Source organism: Priapulus caudatus, unplaced genomic scaffold, assembly GCF_000485595.1.
Source record: "Priapulus caudatus unplaced genomic scaffold, Priapulus_caudatus-5.0.1 Scaffold2, whole genome shotgun sequence".
Taxonomy (NCBI): Eukaryota; Metazoa; Priapulida; class Priapulimorpha; order Priapulimorphida; family Priapulidae; genus Priapulus; species Priapulus caudatus.
The window spans coordinates 298426-326146 of record NW_014577063.1 but is presented as its reverse complement, the minus strand read 5'-3'; the positions used below and the strand labels follow the sequence as shown (position 1 = coordinate 326146).

The following is a 27721-nucleotide window of genomic DNA, read 5'->3' as shown; positions in this document are numbered from 1 at the left end:
CTCCACCAGCTTCTCTCCTCCTCCTTCTCCACCAGCTTCTCCCTTCTCCCCTTCCTCATTCTTAGCCATATTGAGTCAGCCATACGGCCGCCGTGCGTATAGCCATATTGAATCTTATCCACCTGGCCGCCGTGCGTATAGCCATATTGAGTCCGCCACACGGCCGCCGTGCGTATAGTCTCGGCCGGCAGGAACTTGGAAGTCGCTAACTGTTAAAGTGGACAATAAGCAGTTGGTGAAAAGCCTTTTCAGTGAGCATGAAGCCTGTGATGATGATAATTTTGATATGCCTATTGCCTAGTGTCGCCCGAAGGGTCGTTGTCATATAATGGTGTATAATATGTACCTGAGGTAACTATTTGATATGGTTAGGGTTAGGGTGTTAGGGTTAGGGAGTAGGCGTAGGCGACATACTCGCCGACACCTCGGGTACTACATATACGACAACGACCCCTTCAGCCCTAGTGTCAGTGTTTCTGGTGCTGCTGCGAGTGCTGGCACTGCAAGGGGTAGCGGTCGACCTATAGCTATAGGGCCTACTACTAGTACTACTACTACTAGCAGTATGAGTACTAGTACTAGTAGTGGTACGGAAATGGACATTACCATTACTGCGGACAGTGTCAATTATTATTGTAAACTTTACATCAGAAGATTGTGAACAATTGACTCAGCCCTAAAACGAAAGCCAAAAAGGGGCTTCAATGAACGACGGCTGCCGTACCTCCCCCCGGAGGGGGGCACACCCATTGTTAAAGGTACTGGGTACGTGCCGCTGGACAGGGTATATTTTCCGAACATCATTTTTGGCACAGGGTTATTTAGATACCCACCCATCAAGCTGATATTGGCCCAATATTGGCAAAACAATGTTGGGCCAATATCACCAGGCCGATATTGGACCAATATATGCCTATGTTGACAGGAGGACAGGACATAACCGAAGTGTGCAATATTGCAACAGGGTATACTTTTTAGTGCAATATATTGGGACAGGGTGTATTTTAGGACGAAAAGCCGTTGTGACAGGGTCAGGTTTTCAAGGTCTCTGAGGCACCCCCTACCCAATTGGCAGTTCCGAGACGAGTGCCCCCCCCCACCCTCGGGGTACCTCAAGCCACTACCATGACTATGTATATATACTCATAACTGTACATTACGTACGACGGTGCATAATTTTAATTTTGCTAGTTGTTTATGTCACTAATATTGCCATTAAATTCAGTGATATGCGGGAATTACGATTTTAAATCGGATTTACGATAACATTAGTACAAGAAATATTACTAAGGATTCAGTATGGCCTGGTACTAGTGACTAGTGCCAGTACAGTAGTGGGGCACAAATCCACTTTAGGCACCTTAGGTATCACGAGGTGATGCACAGAGTGCACAGAGCTGGATTTGCGCCCAGTAGTGGTACAGGAGGTCCATGGGGGTGACACCATGCATGAGGCATTACCGCACCAGGTGACTATCATCATAAGTGACTATGTCTATGGTGACACTAACCCTGGTGACGCTGCTATCCCTACTAATGTTGGGTTACAGCCCTTATCTTCTGCATATATTCATCTTTGCTAAAGTGGTTTACAAGGTTTATTCTGCTAATTTGCGCGGCGAGTGGTCGTCATGGAGGAAATGACGTCTCAGTACGGCATGCTGGGATATGCGATAATGACGTTTCTCTCGAATTACGATTCACGCGGTATCATCGATAGAAACGTAACACATAATAATAAAAGATCTATTGTCACACGCATATTGCGCATAAACTGCGCGCAGATCGCGTGCATTGTGCGTGTGAATTGCTGTGAACCGGGTGCACAGTTACACTACCATTCTTTGATTACAACATAAAAATACACAATCTTAGTTTGGGATCCCGACCCCCATTTTCGCAAATGTGCTAAAATAATCTGGGCCTGGGGTGCTAAACTAGGAACCCATAAATTGTCGTCCCGAAATGCCACGATTACTACAAACAAACCTGTGAAATATGTGATATTATAATTTGCAAAATGTAAACGAATCGTCATGTGTTGGACCGAAACTGTGTTGAATCGAAAATGTATTTTAGCGTGCGAAGGGGTGGCACTGCTAGGATAAAGTCCTGGATAACCCTCATAATCTCACAGGATAGAGTAAATGTTAGATCAACACTGCGAATTGCAGTAGGAAAAGCACCAATTTTGCATTTAGCCAAAGGGCCAAAGGGGAAGAAGACCTCTGTTAACGTTTAAGAGTGTACCCCACATTTACGAAAGTTACGTCCTGATATTAGAGTTTAAACTAGGATCAGAGCGAGAATTCCAATATCGTGAATATGAGATTGCGGAAACAACAAAACTACATCTAAAGGAATCCTTTAAGCAAGAAGGAATGCCAATGAAAAGGAAGGAATGCTTCACCTGACCATGATAAATCTTATGAAAGGTTATAAGTTTTGCATGGAGAAAGCAGACACGAAGACTATAGGCCAGTCAAGTTTTGTCAAAACAACCTCAGAACTATTATGGATACCCATCTCGCAGCTTTATGATGAATGGTGTCTAATTTAGAACATTATTGAAGCGTATAAGGGCTGCAAGTTGGCAAAGCATATATTCTAATGACTCTTAGGATGGTAGCTTTGTACAACAATGAAATCAATCATTTTTCAAAAACCGTCATCATAAACAAGCATTGAGAAAATATTAATCTCTTACCCAAACTTGTGTTTGTTAACAGATATTAGCAAAATTATACACATTTCGGCTTACATACTAATTTCATGCCCTATCAACGCACAAATATATACACTGAGAAGCCGAGTCACTCGGTGCTGCAGTGTCAATATTAATTACTCCACACAAAAGCATCTAGGGGTGCTTTTACAAATGTAAGTTTTGGAATGCAAGGTTAGAATAAGGCAGCTTTTGTGTTGAGTCTATCGGATCAAATTATTTTTATGCACAAAATGCTAGCATAGAATACTACTTTTATTAGATTTATTATAGATTTCAGAAGAAAGCTGCGTTAATTGTTTTGTTTCAGCCAGGTATAACATGACAGAGCAGAAAGTGATCCTAGTTACTGGTGGAACGGGTCTAGTTGGCAGGGCGATAGAACGTGTTGCGTTGGAGGAGGAACGAGCAGATGAAAAATGGATATTTTTGTCATCAAAAGATGCTGATCTAAGGTAGGCGATTTGCTATTTGATATTCGTTCTGATGCACACTACATGTGCTTATGGCTACACATGATTAATCCATTGTGCTGATTTTCTCTAAACCAGATTTTTGTCAAGTCATTCCTCAGACGGGCCAAGTTTGATATTGGACTTTAGGACTCCACTTTGTTATGATATTAGGGGTCGAAATAAGCGATGGTCCGATGGTCCTGGACCATCAAATAATCAGGAGGACCATAAGATTTTCAAAGTCAATGGTCCGATAAACCATTGAATATTTTGGTCTCATTTTACAGTAATTTTCTTTGACGTTTCCACGTTCCAATATACTATTAAAGTGGATAAACAATTACTGTATCGTTTGATACTTTCATTGTAGGTGATTAATTAAATCATTTTATCACCATGTAAAATCTCTTTCTTACGCTTGCACGCCGCATTACTTTTAGAGAACAATTTGAAATTTAGGAGGACCATCTAAAGGTCAAACTAGATGGTCCTGTGGACCATCTCTTTTTTCTCCTTATTTCTACCCCTGTGATATGCTTAGAATTGAGTTACAAAATTAGGTTTACATTTAAGAGTTAGCAGGGCTCTCCCCCGTAGTGCATGTTGGGTCCAACATGCTTTCAACGCTGAAACAAAATTGTGACATTTCATACCTCTAACATGCTTTAAATGCATAATCGACATGCAATATTTTCCAGCTATGTATAATTTTAATAATTCCAACAGAGTCATGTTTTCATAGCTTGATGTATACGTCTCAGAACTGATCAAGTTTACCTGTCTATTGGAGCTGCTCATGGCATGCGTAATTAACTCCAATTAGCAACTGGGGATGAAATGCCCAATTGCCTGATGTGCAATCTGACATTCTTGAGGAGAACCTTGGTTATGGTGATAATTGGTTGGATTTATGAAGTGATCCTGATAAGTCGTGCGTCTAGTGTATCTACTATTTTTTTTCTATGGTTCTTGAAAGTGATTTAATATGCCACTGGTATAATCTGAATAAAGGTAAGCATTCCATTATATAATCACAAAGTAGTTTTACTATATTGTACACTTGTGTATAAGATATTCAGGGTTCTCTCTAGGGGTGTCAGAAGGCATGTCATTTATGGATGGACAGGGAAGGGCCCGGGAGGGATTTGTACCAAGTTGAGTCAATTACGCGTGTCATAAGCAGCCCCAATAGACAGGTAAACTGTTTGGAGACGTATACATCAAGCCAGGAAAATACATTATGAATGTGTTGGGAACTTGGGATTGTCAAAAGTAAACACAGCTACAAATTAAGGCATGTTCACAGGATTTATGGGATGTCACAATTTGGCTTAAGCTTGTCGGATCTGACATGCGATAAAGGCTCGGGTAGATCCATGATATATACAGTCTCATTGTTTTGCTTAAAATTGTAAACATGTCACAGAAACGATCATTACCTGCTGGATACATCTATTATTGTATCCCTCGCGACAAAGTCGGCGCGGATACTATGGTTTCATGTCGGTCCAGCCGCCGCCGCCGCATACACTTTCCCTTCCGCTCTACAACTCGACCCCTAATTGACCTAGCGTGACCAAACATGGTCTACTTACACAACTTGGGGAGAAGGTGCGCAGCGTACCAAAACCAGGTCACTACGACCTTTATTTGACCTTTACCTTGACCTTTATCATATTTCCCTTCCGCTCTATAACTCTGCCCCTAATTGACCTAGCGCGACCAAACTTGGTATACTTACACATCTTCGGGAGAAGGTGCGCAGCGTACAAAAACCAGGTCACTGCAACCTTTATTTGACCTTTACCTTGACCTTGATAATATTTCCCTTCCGCTCTATAACTCTGCCCCTAATTGACCTAGCGTGACCAAACTTGGTATACTTACACATCTTGGGGAGAAGGTCTGTCGCATACCAAAACCAGATCACTGCGACCTTTATTTCTTATTTTCCTTATTTTCCCCTACTTTCGCAACGACACTTGGTGTACTTACACGTCTGAGAGAGAAAGTGCGCATTGGCACCTGTCTTTGACCTTTACTTTGACTTTGACCTTGACCTGAAGATAATCTCTCCGACTTTTAGTTTAACCCTAATCAACATAGCGGATTATGCAAGGAAATGTTAAGACATTGTAAAAAACATGAGTCTTTTTAAATTGCGTCATCAGTGATTAAATGACGTCATCCATGAATTTGTTTAACTGTGATGACCTGAAACTGTCTTAGCTTTATTATCCCTGTTTCTCTGTGTGCTAATATAATTACTATACTTTCCATACATTGCCATTAATAATTATGTACTGTTTCCGTGTAGCACAGTATTATACAGTAAGATTCTTTTTATAGTGTTTTCACCACTGACCTTGACCTTAGTTTGACTTTGACCGGCGACTTAGATTTCCTCTTCAGCCTCCTAGGGTAACCAGATTCGACATACTTGCACATCTGAGGCAGATCAGTTGTGTAACAAACCTTTGTCTTTGTGACTTATTTAACTTTACCTACCTTCTACGTTCTTACAGAGATATTTCATTCATACTAGATCACGGGGGATACATGTAGTTGGCGACAACTGCCCTTTCTAGTTATTTTAATCAAATCGTATTTTACACCTGACATTTTATGAACATTTAAAAAATAATGAGAGTGATTTTATTAGGCTGGTTAACAGGAAGTTTATGTTGGTTTTGCAGTGATCTTGCAAGTACCAAAGCATTATTTGCTAAATACAAACCCACCCATGTGATACATCTGGCTGCAATGGTTGGTGGCCTGTTCAGAAATCTGAAATACAACCTTGATTTCTTTGTAGGTATTTTGATATTAATGTTTATCACTAGTTTATTTCTATTGCAATGTTTCTTACTTGCTAAGCTTGTAAACATTTACATGGTATATATCATGATCATGCAAAAATTCATATCCCCCCTTGTTTGATGAAACCATTTCAGTCATCAGATATTGATCACTACTTTTGCCATGTGTCAAGGAGTAATTGAGATTTAAACCCTTTCTACTGTGATTCACAATGCTGATCTGTTAATTTGGTAAACGTTAGACTCTCCCATGCTTCGGTACAGTTCCTTGGGCTATGAAGGATATATGATTGTTATCATATGTGGCTGTGAGGTTACTAACATCGCTTAATAGTAAATTTACTATACATTCCATTTTTATATGTAACAATTGATGTATGCTTGATAACTCAGCTGTGTAGAGGTTGTTTTGGTGTATAGGATTAGTGCCTTAGCAGTTACAAAGTGCATGATCATAGTACTAGAGGGTCAGTCATTCAATGGACAAAATCTAAAAATAGACAAATCAGCATCATTTTCTTTTTGTCTGTGCACTAAGAGAAAGGGTATTTGTCATTGCAGAGAAAGAACATGGCAATAAACGACAATATTCTTAGCTGTAGTCACACGATAGGTGTCAAGAAAGTAGTCTCCTGTCTGTCAACATGCATATTCCCAGATAAGACAACATATCCGATCGATGAGACAATGGTAATGAATTTTAATTTGAGACTTTATAATAATTCAGTGATTTAATTTATGATTACCTGATAATATTAGTCACATGTCAAATCCTGTAGAAGATGATCTGTTTGTTTTTGTTTTATTGGCTAAGATGTGGTAGTTTGTTTGCAGTAGTATACGTCAGCACTCAGGAGTCCTGTAATTTAACTCTCACTTTATGCTGCAGTAAGTGATGACTTGCAACTATGTTAAGAGTTTATTACCCCATAGTATCTATGTATATATCTGGAATGGAATCTGCAATTCAGGAAGGATGCTTATAACTGCCATATAGACAATTTATAGATGATATTGTGTGTATAGTGTATCTAAGTGAGTCAGGTAACCACACTCCCCTAGATGTTGTTGCCAGGTCGATCAAGCCCACCCAGTTTGTATGTGGTTTTATATATGTGCACACTAAAATGTTTAGTTTGTAGCACTTCATGGCATTGTTTTTAGAACCTGCTATCAAACCACTGATCGGTTATAGCCATGTGTCGATTGTGCAAGGTTGGATCATATCAGTTGAAATGTAGACAGTGACATAACAGTGGTGAGAATTCTTCTGCATACGTTCTGTAATTTGTTCTGATGAACTAGGTGAGATACACTACAGTGTGGACCACTACAATAGGTGTGCTAGCTCAGATACGTAAACCTTCCCAACTATGCATGTTATTTCACATCGGTGCTCTGTGCATGACAGATCCACAATGGCGCGCCGCATGACTCGAACTTTGGCTACTCGTACGCTAAGCGGATGATCGATGTGATGAATAAGGGCTACAACACGCAGCACGGCTGCAACTTCACGGCAGTGATTCCCACCAATGTGTTTGGACCCTACGACAACTACAACCTTGAGGATGGACATGTGTTGCCAGGGCTCATCCACAAAGTCTACAATGCAAAACGTATGGCCTTCCTCTGCTTCACTTGCTACCACTCACATTTATGCTGTTTACCTTGATTGCTTATTTGACCTACTATGGCTCACATGTAACACATTTTCCTTACGCATTTTTATTATGCTTATGCTTTGTCCTTATGCATTATGCGTGTTATGCATTTTCCGCATGTAAGGCATGTTACCTTTGTCTACTGCCCAGACAGATGTACCTGTAGCGCTACCAAGTTACCAACTGCTCTCACTCATATGTCACCTGTAGTTTACAAATGTTACCACCGGCAGCCACGTGTACTTTCAGTATGATTGGAAGGATAAGCTATCTAGGGTTGAGTATACTTAGGAGTGTACTATGGTGTAAAAAGTACCGTACGTATTTGCCAGAAAATCCTGAAGGGTGTCACGGCACCCATGTACAGTTTTTCAATGTCATACATGTGTTAGATGTGAAAGGTTAGAGTTGTGTGCCAAAATCAAAGATAAAATTTCATCATGAGATGGTTATTGCTAAATCGAATTTTGTAAATACATATTTGCATCGTTTCTTGTAACTAATGCCATTTTATGCATTGTTGCATTAGACTGTCAAATGACTCTGTACATAGTAAATGAACTGAAACACCCTTAAACCTCGATCTCTTATGGCTAAAAAGCTGCTGTTATTTCAGCAAACCTTTATGGAAGCAGGCCATGTGGTGTCACAGAGACATTTTTAGTATAGCTTTAACTCTGCTGGCATTGTGTTAGACATTAATCTAGCAACTGCATGGAGACATTTTCTGACTAATCCCAGTACTGTGTATGTTAATTTTGATATTTATGTCTTGGTACTGTTTTTGCTGAACTGTGTCACCAAAATTAATAAGAAGTTCTGTGGTTCATTTGAAAGTTTTTCATGTTGCTGACTTGTGTGTTTGCCTTGTAGGAGATGGGTCACCGCTAGTGATATGGGGAACAGGAAAACCACTGCGTCAGTTCATCTATTCCTACGACCTCGCTAGGTTAATGGTGTGGGTGCTCAGGGAATACAAAGAAACTGAACCTATAATTCTATCAGGTAATAGTTTGCTTTATAGAGGTATTTGCTAATACAGGTTTAACTGCATGTATATCTTAGTTTCTTAATCTAACCATCTGTGACATAGAAAACATTTGTTGTGTGGGGTGTTGTAACTGGAAGTGTATTAGTTAATTTAATTATCCTTGATCCTTACTTGATCTTGATATATGATCCTACACAAATTATAGATAGTGAGAGGTCATACCTGTGAACGTTATACTTGATCTGAGCCAAGCCTAGTCTATTGCACTAGATACCTAGTTCAGTAAAATGTACCTAGTCACCTGTTTTACTGCACCATTACTTGTACAAAATGGTAAATGGTACAGATAAAGTATGAAAAAGGGATTCCTCAGTTTGCAAAATTTTGAAAGATTGGCTAGATTAAAGCATGTTGTACCAACGTCCCTTCTGTATTAGTTTTAGTCCACTCATAGAACGTTCATACTGCTGGTTTGGCCATATATCGAGTGAAGTGAATCTGCTTTGCCGTGAGTGCATGTTACTGACATCAGTGTTTTTCGCTTCTGCCCTTGTACCTGTGCCACGGATGAGGGTGACAAAAGGTTTGACCCAGTTTGCGAGCACCTATCGTATCAGACCTGAAAGATGGGTGTGTAGATTATAGCGGGATAGTGCGCGGAGTGGTTTCCTTATTACCTTGTTAGAGATTCTATCAGAGAATTCTTTGTGATCCACGAAACCAGCTTTTTAAAGGGATAGTAGCCTCTAGGTTTTTACTGCATACAACTGTACTTACTGTATAACAAATCGTCTATACCCACACGTATTTGTTACCAGATACCTAATTTAATTGTTATAATTAATTACGCATCAACGCTACGAAATTTGAACGGCGCCATGACACCTGCGACCGTGCTGCCACCCCGAAAAAGTTTCGTATTTGACAATTTATTTTGCACGTTATAGACCGAGGGCTAATCACAAAAGTGCAATTATATTTATACCTAAATGCTATTTCGGATATTCATTTTAGGGCAAATTTATCGATATTATAACTGAAACTATATGTCGTTTATAAGATATTACAATCCTTTTGCTTTTAAATTAATAAATAAGAAACACTCTCGATCTGTAGCCCTTGGCTGAAAAGTGGTTTTGCGCAACTCATCAGATCGTGCGCTTTGAGTGGCGCCACCATCGTTGTAATCAAACTGTAGTCGTTAGTTTTAAAACATTTTTTAATAATATTTCTAATGGTGATTGAACCATGAAACTTTTTATGCAGCGTAATTTTAACCTAAATTAACTGAAAATAACCCTAGAACCTAGAGTAAACGATCCCGTTAAGCACTCTAGTGTTGTCAGTATCAATTCAAGGCTTGGGCCTGAATCTCTCATTGAAGATCTAGACCTGTAAGTAGTGTGTGTGTGTGTGTGCGTGCGTGCGTGCGTGCGTGCGTGCGTGCGTGCGTGCGTGTGCGTGGGTGCATGTATGTGTTATAGGCAATGCGACATGTCTTTTTCTATTGTTGCTGGAATATCTCAATACTTATTTACTACAATATTTCAGTTTCTTGCTTTTCCATGCCCTGTTGAATGGGCCCTATAACGTGGAGAACAACCAAAGATGGCGGGCGTGTAACAACAACTGATTTATTATAGGAACAGTACAATACTCGTCCATAGGTGGCGCTCGTATATCAATACTGTACATATCGCCACAGGCCCTAGCTTGTTTTGGGGCTGCTGATGACTTGCTTGGTCTCATAATCGGTCATGTTTATAGGTGGTTCCTATTAAAACACGTTTCTGACTGATAACTTGGAACTGTTTATATTGATGTAGAGATCTTTGAGGTGACTTTAACCAATATCTTAACAGATGCAATCTCATCTATATGCAATGCAATCTTACAGATGCAATCTTAACAGATGCTGCTAATCACAATAACAAGCATCCAAATGCGTTGTACTCATTCCATGTACCTGATTATTAATGTAACATAATTTCTTACAGTTAATGAAGAGGCTGAGTTGTCTATAAAAGATGCAGCAATGACTGTTGTTGAAGCAATGGACTTCAAGGGACAAGTGGTTGTATCCTTTACTGCACAGGTGGCAGCACTTCAACTAATTATTTCAAACCTAAGGCTAATTGTCTCAGAACATCGTTATTTTCACAAAAATAGGTGCGTTCACACTGGCGCGAATTAGCGGGCTGCAAAGCCCGGTTTTTGCAGCCCGCTCGAAAAACCGAGCTTTTTACAAGTGTGAACGCAATTAGCTCACTAAATCGCGCTCAAAATAGCGCGCTGCAAAGAACACTTCCGACTGCGCTAATTTGGAATAAGCGCGCTTATTTGCACCGCGGCGTGTTATCCCGCTCGGCGATTAGCGAGATATTTCCGCCTGTGTGAACAACGACACAATTAGCTCACTATTATCTCCGCTATTAGCGGGATGAGCAGCGCGGTTTTTCTTGTGTGTGAACACGCCTTATATACAAAGATTGACATCCGTTTGTTTACATTGTATCAATGCAGTTAGTTACACTTGTTTCTCTCGAAATCCCGTCCCGCTCATGTTAATATGTTAACTCGAATTAAGCAATAGAGATGTTGTACTAGTCTAGAACCACTACATCAGTAAATGAGATGCACTTTTATCTGGTGGTTGCCAATTTCAAGGGAATTGTCATGACACGAAAGAACGTGGCTGCATTATTCGCTATTTTATATACCATAAAACTCATGGTCATTTTTATACTGAAATAATCAGTAACATGTTCACTGTTAGGTGAGACTACATTTGGCTATATTTTTTCTGATTGTGCAGTTATTCATGAAAGTTATTCTATCACCTGTATGTGATTAGCGAAATAGGCGATTCTAAACACAAAGCCAAATTTGTATGGAAGAGTGATGCCTGACTCACAAGGTATGGCTCAGTGCTCGAAATAAGCGTTGTCCGGTTGTCCCTGCGGACCAACCGGCCCCGGGGCATCAAACTCCGCCGCGTCCTGCTCAACGCAACCCAAATTATCCTCGGTTGTCCCACCAGACCACTATCCGCCCGCCCACAAGCAGTGCTCCGTACGTTCATTCAACTCACCCATAATAAATGATCGATCGAAAACGGACCCAGAGAAACAGTGGGCCCATAAGCCGAGCGACTCTTCTTCCTAACAAGGGGGACGCAAAAACAGCGAACTAGCGGCAAAATAGATGAGGGGTGTCAATATCCTTGTAGGGCGTGGCTGCCTCCGCGCCCGCGCTCCTCGCACACAGCGCCTACAGCGCTCTCGTACGCTCTCAGTTCTGTCATACATGCCAAAAAAGGCGGGCATTGTTTGTTCATTGTTCTCTGCTCAAACCCAAGATATGTAATTGTTCAGTCGGCGGGTTTTAGGGATTCGCATAGGAAGGAGTGATGCTGAAAAAGCAGGCATACGGGGGGGGGGTACTGGCGGTCCTCCTCCAGAAAGTCTTAGAAACTTGCTGGGGTTTGATGATAGTGTGTCCCCGAGTGATCGATTATTAGTCCGAAAATCGATCGAATTATAGTCTCAAATTCGATAATGCGATTATGAAAACAAATAATCGTTAGTTATCAAAAATACAAATGAAATAAAAAAAAAAATTAATTAAATCGCACATGGACATGTGATGGTAGCAGAGTAGTAGTGCGAAATCAGTGTGTAGTCCAGAGAAGCACCTATCAATGAATCACTGTTAATCATTAGGTCCTGTCTGAATTGCAGAGGCGGGCAACTATGTAATTATAGACATGGGACAGAATTGGAGCGATGCGTCTTTGTTTTGTTTTGTGACACTGGTCCAGCAGATGGTTATCGGGCGATGATGAGATTTCTTACGCGTCTCCGTATGTTTGTTAGCACTTTGTGTGATGGAAGAGGTTGTATTGTCCAATTGACTATGACATTAACTCGGCTACACAGGGCCTAGCACGTATTAGATAACATCAAAGCAAGCTTACTTACTAGTTACTAATAGATAAAAACAAGAGCAAGTCGTTGATCATGTTTGTATTAAAACTTTTAGATGTTTTAATAAAGACATTTAACAGGCCATTGTCTTTTTAGAAATTGAATTAATACTGTATACGGACAGACATTGACTATACATAGCAGCAACCTTTCACAGAGCTTATATACATGATCATAGAAAAAATGAATAATATTGAATGGGCTATGTATAATTGTATATACACAACAGTAAGATTAACTATTAAATCTATGCTAATTATTAAGCCGATTAGTGCCGATTTAATAGATCGTTTATTCGAGTCGTTAAGAGGAAAACCGAAATAATCCGATTATGAACATTCCAGCCGATTCCCATAGCACTAGTCTTGCCTGGTTCTGCAATCGGAGTCAACCGGGTCGTGCATAAATCCAGAAACACCTGACATAGTACCGGCAGTCGTTGGAAAATCAGCGCAGGCTGTCCACAATATCTTTTATGATTAATTCACGCGATTTAACCTTCGGGGAGCGGATTAAGATTTCTCTCTGATGACGCCTTACGAAAAGCACATCAGGATTTGAAGTAATGAAACTGAACATTATTGTGGCCGGCTTGAGCGCGAGACACCAGTTGGTTGGGGATTGAGTGTCAGTTCAGATGCAAAATATTGGGAAAGCCAAAAGGCCGTTATAAAACACGCATAGATTAAATTCGGGCTACCGACGCGTATATATAGAGATAGCCGAGTCGGTTTAGGAGTCCAATTGTATAGGCGTTAGGGATAGTCGGTTTCTTGGTTGTCCACCGGACAATGTCTCAGACTGGTTAGGTTGTCCGGCGCAAATTCTGGTTGTCTCGGACAACCGGACAACGCTTATTTCGAGCACTGTGGCTTATATGAGTAGTCCTTGTAAATGCAGAAGTCACATAATTTGTGCACACAATCACTTGCTGAGAATTGCTTCCTGAGCTTACTTCAGTTTGACACGGAAAGAGCTGACGGGCAATACAAGAAAACTGCCGGCAATGCCAAACTCAGACGATACTTGCCAGACTTCAAATTCACACCAATGAAACAAGGTATGAGTTTATAGTTTCATTAATTAGCTTGTTATCTAAGCTGTATGTTATATGCTGGATGCACGTTTATTGCCACTAAAAATTGCTCTTTTTATCTTTGATGTATAGCCAAATAAAGGTATGAAAATGTTTAAGCATTCATGTATTTTTTCATACAGCAATGAAGGAGTCATGTGATTGGTTTGTGAAGAACTATGAAACGGCACGCAAGTGATTGAACATTCTGGAGTGCTCTTCAGCCGACAAACATTTATTACCGAGTATAAATGGATAATGGAGCACCATGATAACTTGTAATTGGTAAATAATTATCATGTGCTTTTTGGCAGTTGCCTACGAGCTAAGGTTTGAGGTTGATCCAATTTGAAGCTTGCACATATGCTGCTTCACTAGGTGGGATGAGTTTGATAAATGGAGTAATTAATATGTCATCAACTGCAGTGAATCTCAATGCCAAATACTATTTTAATCCACCAGCGAGTCACTATGATAGCACTCCCATATCCAAAAATGCACTCGACAGTTGGATGTGCTTTGTAGCTTTTATTCAAAAATCGGCTAATGGCACTACCAGTTTTATTTCTAACATTTGTGAAATTAATGCAATGAAGTATTGATCGTTAACACGTGTAGGGATCTCGTATAATCTTGGTGATTGGTTACACCAAAACCATTTGTAATGCAAAATTATCGCCAAGTGAATATAGGAATTATATTGTTTTAGGTTGTTCTGAAATCATGGAAAGTGCAGACTTGAAAATCTTTTGTTAATAAATGTCCATGTAAAGAACATTTTGAAGTTGTAACATGAATGCAAATCGTGTTGAATAATTCAACTTGGAAAATTGCGTGCAGATTGCACAACATAGACAGACTGCAGACTGTTTCTAATGCTAATAATTGCACATTGTTGATTGGGCCGCTTAACAGAACTCACTCCATTCACGTTTTGAGCACATTTATTACTCAAAAATAGCAAAATTACTAGACGTGATGCGGCCATGATGCCGATCAGGCGAGCCAAGGATTGACACTTTGTGTCCTCCAATCACAGCCTACGCCGCACCTCCCTTTGAAATTTTTATAGGTGGGGACCCATCACGGTACCAAATCGCCGATCTCAGGAACTAGGGCATTCTGCTAGGCTAGAACGGTTTCCTACGATAGAGTTTGGCACAAAAACGAAAATAACACGCCGTTTAGCGCACTGCGCTACATACTTCTGTTGCATTTTTGCATCTCCGGAATCAGAATAAGTCCCGCCTTCTTTGTTGATGGGCATGAATGGGGCATACCGACGTGACCAGTTCCTATACCGACTGTGTTTACTTTTCGTAAATAATGAAATGCCCGGCCGATGCTAGACTGGTACCTGTTCGCCACCTTCCCTCCGGCAAGTATCCTTCGCTATACTGACGCTGTTAGTGTAGCGCGTGGAACTGTCGACCAGGTACCAGTCTAGGCCGATACCAAACTGCATGCAAAGCACCTTCGTACACTCAGGATACTCAGAGATTGAGCCCATGAGCGAGAGCGCCATCTGTCGTGGAGTTTGGGCCAATGCGATGCATTTTCTGCGTTTTCTGCGTGATTATTATTTTGCACTCATTTTCGAAATCCTCCAACACTTTTACTTTTTCCATTAAGTCCATGTTTCACTGTTATTTAGGAAGGAAGGTAAAACTGTGCATTCATATAATTTCACTCTTGCTTCTATAGTATGGTTTCCATAATTTTGCTCTTCTGCCCATGATAATATTTTCCTCATCATGAACCTACATTTTTCAGTTCGGACTCTTATCATATCGTTATAACCTTCTATATGATTAATTAAATCCCATAGGTATGAATATTTGGTGCATTTTTTGATTACTTGGTTGCCTATTAATATCTCCTTCTCTATCCTTTCTTTGTTGGTGAATTTTATAACCATTGTATTTGTTTTGTTCATATTAAATTCTAATCTTTTTGATTCAGCTAATCTGGAGCATGGCTGAGCGATTTTTGTTACTGTTTTATAATCTCCAATTCCTAGAATATCGTCCATATATAATCATTGTCATCTTCTAAAACTACAGACCATCCGCTGTGATATTTGCCGGGTCTCAAATTTGGCGCACGTCTCCACTGCGGACAGCGCTTCATACTTGAACATCCCCGCTGTCGCGTGCGCATATCCCGTGGAACTGCGCGTCTTATCCGCGCACAGCGCTTAAGATCAACAGCAAAGCTGTGCCTCGCAATCTTGTATCATGTCTCTCTGGATATATCAAAAATATCACAATACAATCACATCATTATACAAGGTGCTACCACTGATCTATACATGGTATCATATCATCCTCATCATTTCACGTGCTGACTAGCAGCCGTGCTACGCACATCCTGATCTCTCTCCCCCTTGTGATATTGCCCTCTACACTGTTGTCACCAGTTATCTCTATCACTCGCTTCTTCAGCAGCAGTCTCCCAGTTGATGTTCATGTCTGCCAGCTGCAGCTTCATCAATCTCAGCCAGGTAGTAATTGGTCGACCGGCTGGCTGATCTACTTTTCTGTCTGCTTCACGGAGTGCTAACCTTACAGGAGTGTTTTTGGGGAGTCTCATGATATGTCCAAAAAGTCTAATTCTACGTGTTTTGATGACTTCACTCCATTCTGTAAAATTGAGTAGTTCTTTCAGGGCGACGGAACTAATTTTCTGAGGGTATCTGATGTTTATGGCCCTCCTTAGAAGGCGGCGTTGGAAAGAGTCGATTCTACCAGCAAGATCTTTAGTTATAGACCATAATTTGGAGTTGTAGAGGAATAGATGGTACTTCTTTGCGATAGGTATTCGATGGTGACGCCATATATTGTTCCAAACATTCATTGCTAATATAGCTTTTTGTTTTCTTTCAATGAGGTCTTCCTCAGTTCCAAGACGACTGCCCAGGTATTTACATTTTCCCCAGTTATTGCTTCCCCTCTTTTGATTGTATACTCCTCGGTTTTGTCCGAGTTACAGGAAATGTTTCTGCTGTTGAGCTGTGGTGGTATTGTCTTTGTAGTATTGTGCAAAATGATACGGTCCTATATGATGATACACTACTATGATGATCCAACCTATATCATCACCATACTGCATGGGGTGTGATGGTTACGTTGAGGTTGTTCTTTATATTTTCATAATTATGGTCGCAAAGGTGTGATGGAGTAGTGTCAGGTGTTGTATCATATGGTATCATATACGTTAGTATATTATATAGATCAGTGTATCCTACCGAATATAGATATAAAGATGGGAGACAAAAACTCATAACATAGTAATTTTTGCAATGTTTTCCTTTATTGAAATTTTATAAAAGTTAATGCAACATATAATACTTCGCGGTGGGATCTGTGGTTACAGATGTCCGTTTAAAAGGTTATTACTATACATTTAAAATTGATTACGCGTACCGTTTGTCTGGTTTCATGCAAAAGCTCGGATGAATACAAGCACAAACATACATATAGAATGTATTTAATATAAATTATATACGTATGCTCATTATACAATTATACAACGAATGACTTTGAAAACAGGTGCGTATAAAGTTGCTGCAATGACAAAGACGCTGAACAAATACTTCCTGAATGTACAACCAACAACAAAAAAACAATTCACAAAATGCATTATTCCAGTATTCGCTGTGAATAACTTTGCTCCGTCAGTCGCGCACACTGGAAAGATCAACACAAGTCGGCTCAATACCTAACAACACCATTACAGTAAATATACTAAGTAACTCACAGTTGTAGTGGCGAAATTTGATTTGACCGGAGAACATGAACTATTCAGTAGCAACGTCAGGCAAAAACAAGTGTACGTGTCTACGTAACGATCTTTGTTGTTCAGATCACCATGGGAACGTAGTTATTATGCAGTGAGACTAATTTTATTGCAGATGTGGGATTTGACACAAACCATCAAGACATACATTTTGTCAAAAAACTTTACAACTTCTATATTTGTTATTTAATGTGTATTCCTTCACTAACCTCATGGTGATGTTGTATCAATTTTTAGATTCTCAGAAGGAATACACTTCATTTATATATCAGTACTACTATTACTGGATGTGGCAAGATTATAAACTATTCGTCGTAGCCAATCATTCCGAATAAAAAAACACCAAATTTGACAAAAGTCAGCCTAGATGTAATTAACAAACGACCATTGGAGAGAGACATGGAGTCCGTGTTTTCCATTACAGCGCTTGCAAGCCACACACGTACGGCACGTGCACACGCACAAATCAGTCCTTCAGAAAGTGCAGAATTCATGTTATAACACGCACGAAATATAATATTGCTCACTGCCATTTGTATACTATAATACTGTAATACTCTACCAAGCACTTACGAAAATCTAGTGGTTGCTATGACTACAAGGAAGGTAACCATCACAATAACAAGTCAAAATCAGCATCGGGTAACAGGCTATAGCATTCTATAGGAACAGAAAGAAGCGCCACAAATAAAATATGAGATTATAAACGACCAGCAATGTAATAAAACACGTATGTATGTACGTAGGTACGTACGTGTATATAATATAATATATATATATTTATTTGTGTGTGTGTGCACGCGTGCATATGTGTGTAATAAAACACGTATGTATGTACGTAGGTACGTACGTGTATAATTATTATATACACGTATATACATGTATGCGTGTGTGTGCGCGCGCGTGGGCATGTGTGCGCCCGTGTACGTGTGTGTGCGCGCGCGTGCGCGCGTGTGCGTGTGCGTGTGTGTGTGTGTGTGTGTGTGTGTGTGTGTGTGAGTGTATGTGCGCGCGCGCATGTGTGTGTTTCTCTTAAAAAAGAGAACAGTGAAACTGAACTGTTTATACAAATGTTTTTGAAAAATGTCACAAATCGCCTTTTTTTTCATTTCCACAAATAGGTGTTCCAGCCACTTTCGTTCCTTCCATCTACATCCAAATTTAGAGTAATGCTAGAGATGAGATACGAAACTTGTTTTCATTAATCCGGCTATTTCATTTGCGTAATACCAAGGAAGGAGTTCTACAGTCACGGCCACTACGTATGCAACTCTCCAGCAGAAGTAGCACTGCCTCTCACATATTGCACGGTCGCTGCTTGCTGGTCTTGTGCCCGCAGCGATCTCCTCCAGCGACAATGTTGCGAGATCTCGTCTGTCTTCCCTCGACACACTCCGACCACTCTCCCCACTGGTCGAACAGGCAACGCTCTGCAGCAAAGACTGGGTTAGTTTCTAGATACCACTATGCACCTAAAGCTCTGGTACATCAGAACCGAATAACCCGGCACCCTGTACTGTGCCACATCAGTACCGTTCATAACCCATCAACCCTCAAGTGTGACATCGGAACCGTTACTAAGACACCCTGTGCTAGAACCCGTGCATTACAATTAGTTTTGCACCAATTGTGACTGAGGTTTGATTTTTAAACATCACGTTACTTTCACACCTATCCTGGCTAAATTCGAGCTGTTTGTTCAACAGAACTCTTTAAAACAAAACCAGTGTTTTACAATCCAGCCAATTCATCTGCTGAGATTTACAAGCAGCTCTGGCCACTCACATGTTTAAATTAAGCGTTCAAAAAACAACGTTTAGTAATGAATTAGTGTCAATTAGAAGTAAAAATTCCGCGGTGCAAATGTGTATGTACACCTACAAACTGGGTGAGCTTAACCAACCTAACAACAATATTTTTTCATCAAAGAGGGGCGTGCATGGTTCTCTCACTCATACCCCGTACAGACTACGAGTTTGATAGCAGGGCCAGGCCCGGGCCTGACGCGCGCTAAATGGTAGCGTACAAACTGCATATTTGATCCTACTTTAATACCCCGTACAGACTAAGTTAGCCCGGGCCTGCTCCTGCTTCATTTGCGGGGCCAACTTGGAGCGGGCCAGCGCGTACTTGGAGCGGGATAGCGTGTACACACTGCAAATATTTAGCGCGAGTCTGGCACGCGCTAGTTTAGTACCATATCAAATTCGTAGTCTGTATACGGGGTATCAGACGTATAGGTCAAGCCATTAAACTATTCGATTGTACCATTTTTAAGAATTTGTCCTTAACTTCCATCAATGCTAACCTAGTCCTTGCTTGTCTAGACAGTTCTTTATCTTCATCTTCGTTGGCGCGCACGTTTCAGGGCCAGCAGACTTCGTCATCACAAGAGTTCGCGTCTGGTCGACAGTGCATTCCGACCACTCTCCACCTGTGTACTCACATCGCTGGCCTGCAATAGATATTGTACCCTCTGCCAGTGAAGGAATAGAAGAAAATCCAACACATATATTTTCAACCGACGAATATTAAAAGTACAGAAAGGGGGAATTGACGAATGGATTAGTGACGAACTGAGAATGCAAAACCCGTGTTAGAGTATAAAAATATGTGAGTATTCTGGAAAGTCATACGTTAAAAATAAACCCGATTAATTTACTTACCTTGTGGAAAAAAACAGTGGGATACAAGATACACATTCAGGAAATACAGATGCCATCTAATTAAATAAACCGTAAGCAATTTCTTACACAATCTCATGAGTTATATAAGCGGCCGCGTGAGGGCGTAAAAACGGCGCCAGTAGAGGCGCCAAAAATAATTTGCATGGTGGCTGAAATTTGCAAGTATATACAGTATTTATTATCTAAACCTATATAGTGATTGAAAACATTATAACATTCATCATTCAACATGTACAACCATATTTCACTATACAGTTACACTTATTTTATTGGATCATGTCGGCCATCTATATAATAAAACTACGGTAGCAAACATTTGCTTCCCATCAAAATTATATTGTTGTTACTACTAACGTCTATATTATATGTTAACCAAAACTATTTAAATCGTGGTGAGCTTTACTTATTCAAGATATATTACTGGGGTTAGTAAACCCTTTTAATTATGAGTCCTCAACTAATTTAGGGTATCTAGTACAAAAGGAGTGGCCCCTTGTGTTTACATAGGAGCCAATAATACTATGGGAACGTGATAGGTAACATGGATTATATAGCCCGAATACTTATCATTCATCACCAACGCAGCTTACTCCTGTTAATTTCTACAGGGTTTCATGCATTTCTCTACACAAACATCGTGTAAGTTACACGTTGTCTGGGTTAGAAAATGCATGAGACTTGTTGTGGACAGATAGCAGGATAACATCTTATACCGAATTTCTACTACTATACCACATACATGCTCTAAACTGCACTAATCTACACATTCTAACTGTTGCAGCTATTCTACAACTTTCTACAACACATTCAACAGCACCCACCGTGACCCGACACCTTTGTCAGAACAGGGCGACCACGGACAGAAACCAACCACCAGTGAGAAAACGTGGACGTAGGTGGCGCCACTCGGCACACGCCGGCTTCCCGCTGCAGCAGGAGCAGCAGCGGACTTACACCACGCACCTTTGTCCTTATCGCACACCTTGGATTTCTCTTTCAGAGCGGGGCACCGATATTCATACTCGTCACTGACGGTGTCGACGCGTGTTTTCACACCCGTCGCCGGGTCGCACGCGCTCCACTCCCCCTTGTCGTAGGCGTGCTTGCATGCTGCGGGCGGCAGGCAAGATATACGCGCGAACTCATGCAGACAGACAGACAGACGCACCCCGGGCAACGCACCGGCACAAACTCGGGAATCCCGAGCTTCCCGCGTGTCGCGGTGTGCGGAAGGAAACCAACGGCTAACGTAGATCTATGACGTACGAGATGGTGACGGGAGACGGTTGCGATCGTATTCGTGCGTGCATGCGTGCACATGTGCGCGCGCGTGTGCGTGAATGTATGTAGAAAAGGCGCATGCGTGTTACGTGCAAGCGTGTATCTGAGTATGCGTGCGGACAAATGCGGATGCGTTATATGCACGTGCGCTCGTGTACGTAAATGCGTGCGTGCGAGCGTGCGTATACGCGTGTGCGTGCACGATGGTGAAGGGAACAGTTATAGGGGCGGGAAAGATGCTCGAATGCATGCGATGCATGCTCGGATTCTGCATCGTACCTAAAAGGTATATCAATCACGAGGGCATGACAGCCAACAACAATACACGAGCAATGTGCACACGTGAGGAGATTCATATAGTTTACACAATATGATATCATTGTAAGCATGGTATGTGGATCCTTACCGACTACCATGCTGGCATGTGTTTTGCTGTAGTGTTTGCATAAACATTAAGCATACGTAGGTGCATACACATTTGTGCAGACTAGAAAAATACGTGGCTAGATAGGCTAACAATCAGAACTGTGACGAAGAGCAACCACCTAATGGTATGTTTGCCCAATGTTTCACATCAAATGGAAATAAATAACCAGTGCAAAAACCAGCTACATGGTGGAATGCGTGGCTGTACAGGTAGCTAAGCACAGAGTAGCACGATAGATGCGTGAGAGGTGAATAGAATTTCACGAAAATCATTGGCCGTGAATTGTCAGCCTGGAATAAACGACCAGTCACATAGTGGCACTGTATCGAGACCGGAACGTGGTGTCTCTCCCAGTGGCACAGGTGACAAAAATATGGCCTCGACCCAAAAGCAGTCGTTCCATACGCCAATTAGTGACACCATGCGAAGACCGGAGCTCCACACGCCTCCTAGTCGCACCTCGTTGAGTACGAGTCACAAATTACGGCTTCAGCCGTAATATCTGGTCTCAGTGCCCCCCCCCCCCAGCGGCACCGCTTCGAGCAGTGTAGCTCACAGCCGCGCGCACTAACCTTTCTCGGGCTTGTCGTGCTTACGCGCTGCCTTGTCGCGCTTGCACTTTTTCTCGATGGTTTTCGTTGGCTCGCAGTTGTCACCACGCTTCAGCGTCAACGTCTTCGTGCGCATGTTCGTAGGCAGGTCGCACTCCGACCACTCGCCTGAGCTGTAGCGGCACTCGCTGGTGACACCTGGTGGCGAAACGTTACACTACACGCGTCCGGCGACTAGCAGCAGCGACGGAGCATGACCATTGAGAAGCACATACTTCGATATATTATACGTTAATATCCAACGATACATACGTCAATACAGCGATATTCTGAAGATCTAGTCCATGCAGTGACTCACACCATCTTACACAGCAGCCCATAAAAGAGACAGACAGATTACAGACCCATGTATCCGTGCGGTCAGTAAAAAACGAGAGCTGGACGTTCCCAAAGTCACTGAGTCATAAACAGAGAAGACGAGACAAGAAAACCATCACCTCTTGCGACAAGGCTGTTAATCACAAGCTGTATAGTCAATGCCGAGACATAAAAGTGTCAGTAATCGAAAAATGCCAGCACCACGTGATACGAGCAGGAAACAGCAAGCGTGGTAGAGAGAGAAGGGTGCGAAAAAGAGGGAGAGAGAATATAGACAAATATATATATATATATATATATAATGGGTTGACATGTATAGACTGATAAAGAGAGATACTCTCGAAAGCTTGCTGATTAAAACACCTTATTTGACACCTTATTCATATATTCTACATTTATTATAATAATAATATATATATATATATATATATATATAATATATATATATATATATATATAAGAAGATACGTATATATATATAAGAGAGAGAGAGAGAGAGAGAGAGAGAGAGAGAGAAATAAGAACAGTAAATATTAAATAACTGTGCATGTCTTGCGCATCCTCTGACTTCAAAGCAGCATGCAGCATGCATCCAGGATTATGCCAACGAAATCGTATTCTTCACTGCACATGCTTTCATGGACTATTCCATAACCAGTGAAAAGCATGATACCAAAAAAACCAAAGCCAAAGAATGTTAAGAGTAAGCCAAACTCAAAATATAAAAAACAAAACCGAACCAAAACCGATAATAAAATGAAGCCGAATCGGAAGCCGAATCGCCTTTGAGAAATCGGTGACATGCGTTGTTTTTCTTTCCGTCTCTCACCTTCCTTCTCCTGCTTTCTAGCCTTCTTGTTTTTTCTCTTCTTGTGTCCATCGCGTCCTCTCTTACCTTATACGCAGTATTGCGAAAACCAACAAGCAACGTTATTCACTTTCATGAAACACACGAGCAGTATAAAAACCGAATACATATTGGAGCTGTGTAATATAAACAACGACTCACACTCACAAACACCCATCCACGTTGGTGAATGGACACACCCCGAGCGTTTCCTTATACTGCTGCTGCTACTTCTACTCTAATACTACTACTGCTACTGCCACAGGCACTTGAAGCGTTTCAATAAAATATAATGCTAACTAAATACGAAATCTATTTACTACCAAATTTTTAATGTTTCTATACTCTCTTTCACCTATTATTGCCGACAGTTTCCTGTCAAATCCTACGTGCAACAATATACGCTGCCGGCGCCATTGCTTTCGCGGCGCGACTGTTGCACGCTTACACTAATATATATAGTACTATATATTACTATATTACTATATATTACTATATATACTACTATATATATTAGTGTAAGCGTGCAACAGTGGAGCCGCGAGAGCAATGTCGCCGGCAGCGTATATGGTTGCACGTAGGATTTGGACGGAATTGACAGGAAACTGTCGGCAATAATAGGTGAAAGAGAGTATAGAAACATTAAGAATTTGTTAGTTCATAGATTTCGTATTTAGTTACCATTATATTTTATTGAAACGCTTCAAGTGCCTGTGGCTACTGCTACTGCTACTGCTACCGTTATTTATAGTAGTGCTACTGTTATTGCTACTAAAACCTAACATTCTCTCATCTCTCTCACCCCCTCTCTCTCGCTTTCCCTCTGGCCTCACTGCCCACTCTGCCACGCTCAATCAGTCGAGGTCTTACGCTGCCCTGCTCTGACTGTTTCGTCAAGATGACCAGTAGATATAAGCAGTCTGACCAATAAGGTCGATTGATATGCGTGTATGCATATGCTTGTGTCTGTGCGTGCGTGTCGGTGCGTGCGTGAGTAGGTTCGTCGGTTTATGGAGGCCTCGGCGAAATTCGTTGCTTCGCATAAATAAGGAAAAATCGAGAAAGTTATGCGATCCGAAGTATGCGTTCGCAGAATTGCACGATCGAGAAAGAAAACGCGTCATGTGTGTGCAAAATTGTATCCATGAAACACACAGCAGCTACGTCCTCGGTGCAAGTGTGACGGTTCTATATATGCTCACTAACAACGAAAGGCAACATTAACCACTGATCACTTACTTTTCCCACGCACGATAGGCAAAGTTAAACAGTGCTTCCAAACATTAACCAATTACAATATAGAGAACATGCATTAACGTGTACCGACCCCACAGTTTCTCAATAGCTTACCCAACTAACTTTGGTCTATAACATTTAAATGACTATCTTTAAAAAATTGTCATACCCCTCACCAACCATCATTAGATTCTAGGTTCTACCGTTACCCCGTCTCTAAAGAATTACTGCTTGCTATTTTCCTGCTGGGTTTAGACGGACGTGTTTAGCCGTTCAATTAACTTAATTAGGCTTATGTCCAGCACTCATGCTAATTAGTGTAATTTATGCGTACTTCGTTAGTACATCGATACGACAACAACAACAACAACAACCGCACAACCGCCCCGCTACTCTCATTTCCCACATGCAGGACATGTTAGACACCATCGCCATGGTTACCGTGGACTGGGCAACAGTCCAACAGTACTCACTGTAGTCGACAAATCGTTCGTCGTCGCCGGAGCGGCAGTCAGTATCGTCGGCATCACATTCGCCTGCAGGCATCGACACTCGTCACTGCACGTGCCACGTTGCAATAGCGGTAGCATTAGAGGGAGGGGACAAGGGGAGCTACACCCCCCCCGTCTAGAAGGCTGTTTAGCCGGGCAATTTCTGCATGGTGACAACCCTGCGCGGCGAGCCGGCGACCTATCCCGCGAGTGAAGTTGTCGCCCGTCTCCACCCAACGTCATCCCCCCCCCACCCTGCCCGCCGTCCCCGCGCCGTGTGTGCGTGCAAACCGTTACGTGTCGTGTCCGTATCGGACTGTATTGCGATAGCGCGCGGGGACTAGAGCAACAATGCGCGATCATACGTCGATGGCGCTGCTGCCGCCAATAATCCGACCACCGCGAAAATCAATATACCGCGAAACGGCGGATGGCAGGCGACCGTAGATCAGGGTAGAAATAGAACGCGGCAGACGACCGTAGAACACGGGAAAAATAGAACGCGGCAGACAGCCGTAGATCAGGGTAGAAATAAAACGCGGCAGACGGCCGTAGAACACGGGAGTAATATAACGCGGCAGACGACCGTGGAACACGGGAGAAATAGAACGCGGCAGACGACCGTAGAACACGGGAGAAATAGAACGCGGCAGACTACCGTGGAACACGGCCGCAGCTCGATGGACACGGGCCGTACATCAGATCGGCCCGTCTGTGGTCATAGAGGTTAACATCACGTGGGAGAGAAATAGACGCGTGCAGGCCGGCCCGTAGCACGGTGGTAATGGAACCTGTGCAGACGGACCGTAGAACACGGCGAGAGTAGCACGCGGCAGACGACGATAGAATACAGGTGAGAAATAGAACGCGGCAGACGACAGGATAGACGACGGGAGTAATAGACGCGGCGGCGCCTCGTAGAACACGGGAGTAGGCCTATAGTAAACGCAGCAGGCGCCTCGGTAGAACCACGGGCAGTAGGCCTTAATAGAACGCGGCAGACTACCGTAGAACACGGGAGAAATAGAGAGCGCGGCTTGGTTTAGACGAAAGGTTTCCACCTTCGTATAATAACCCGGGGGCAATATAACTTCTGCTGCAATCCAGAAATTTAATCACGTTGCTATCCATGGTTTAATATCATGCTACACTCTATATAATTAATCACGTAGCAATCCAGGTTTCTCTGGCCACGTTAACAGCAGAACAAACATCATCTTTTACGTTATCATCATTTTCCACGGAGCCTGGATCCCTGGGACCGATACTTGACGCGAGTACGTCATTACCGACCTCCTGTAAGAAACCATTACGGCACCCACCTGCTTCCCGCGTATCCTTGGCGATGCCGCCAGCGACTGCATCACACGCTGCTTTTGCACCCGCTACCTCGTCGCACAGTGTTGGGTCGCCTAGCAACAAACAAATAAAGGTCCGTGTTATCACCCCAACATGTAAATTTCTGATCACACTGTCCGATAACGAGATGAGGCCTTCTTTCTTCTTTATCAGTGAAGGAAAGAATGTATTATCATCAGACGTAACAAATGTGCGCGCGCGCGCGCGCGTGTGTGTGTGTGTGCTGTGTTGTGTCGCGTGTGCGCGCTGTTCTTGTGGTGGTGTGTCGTGTGGGTGCGCGCGCCGCCGCGCGCGTCGATGTGACGTGCATGCGCCACGTGCGTGTGAGCATGGGTGCGGGCGTGCATGTGCGTGTTTGTAGGCGCGCGTGTGTGCGGGGGCACTGCGTGCATGTGTGTTCACAGTGTTGGAGGGTTTACCTTTCTTTAGTGTCAGAATCCTCTCCATCTCGTTGGTCAGGGCACTACACTCGCTCCACTCGCTCTTCTCATACTTGCACTTGGGAGCTGTGAAGAGGAACCACGACAACGCATAAGCCGTGCCCCCTCGCCAGCTAGCGCATTGCCTGTTTCACAGGCGCAGTGCACGTGGCGCGTCCGGCCCTGCTCACCGGGCGAGTCCACGACACTGTCCCAACCCATCTCACAGGCGAGTCCACGACCTGTCACGACGCCTGTTACCTGGTTGCGGAGTTCACGCACCTGTCACGAGGCCGTCTCTCGTCACGGCTGCCGAGTCACGAGCCCTGTCACGACCTGTCACGTGGGCGAGTCACGACCCGTCCTAGCCCTGTGCCACCGGCCCTGTCACGACCCTGTCACTGGGCGAGTCACGGCCCTGTCACGACCCTGTCAGCGCCATGTCACGACCGTCACGGACGACGTTAGCGAGCCCTGTCCAGCGACCCTGTCCGAGCGACGTCCCGGCCCTGTCACGAGCGCCTGTCCGTAC

The 27721-nt window shown here is 42.5% G+C and overlaps 2 protein-coding genes across 2 annotated transcripts in view; one reads left to right on the top strand and one right to left on the bottom strand.

Moving 5' to 3' along the window:
* Positions 1–3035: 3035 nt before the first annotated feature.
* LOC106818116 (GDP-L-fucose synthase-like) lies at positions 3036–14492 on the top strand (the record flags this gene model as incomplete). Its single annotated transcript, XM_014822874.1, is given in 8 exon segments — positions 3036–3180; positions 5877–5991; positions 6561–6689; positions 7411–7618; positions 8537–8668; positions 10652–10731; positions 13601–13700; positions 13859–14492. Coding segments are annotated over 8 exon segments (954 nt in total). The 3' UTR covers positions 13915–14492.
* A 4119-nt stretch (positions 14493–18611) lies between these two features.
* Positions 18612–27721, bottom strand: part of LOC106820788 — a 32141-nt gene continuing 23031 nt past the window's right edge. Inside the window, exons 4-11 of the mRNA XM_014825360.1 lie at positions 27190–27276; positions 26734–26823; positions 25394–25456; positions 23667–23732; positions 22481–22657; positions 21164–21310; positions 19822–19968; positions 18612–18943 (exon numbers count right to left, since the gene is read on the bottom strand). Of these exons, the coding sequence (XP_014680846.1) occupies positions 18810–18943; positions 19822–19968; positions 21164–21310; positions 22481–22657; positions 23667–23732; positions 25394–25456; positions 26734–26823; positions 27190–27276 (911 nt within the window). The 3' untranslated portion in view covers positions 18612–18809. The remainder of the gene's footprint in view (positions 18944–19821; positions 19969–21163; positions 21311–22480; positions 22658–23666; positions 23733–25393; positions 25457–26733; positions 26824–27189; positions 27277–27721) is intronic.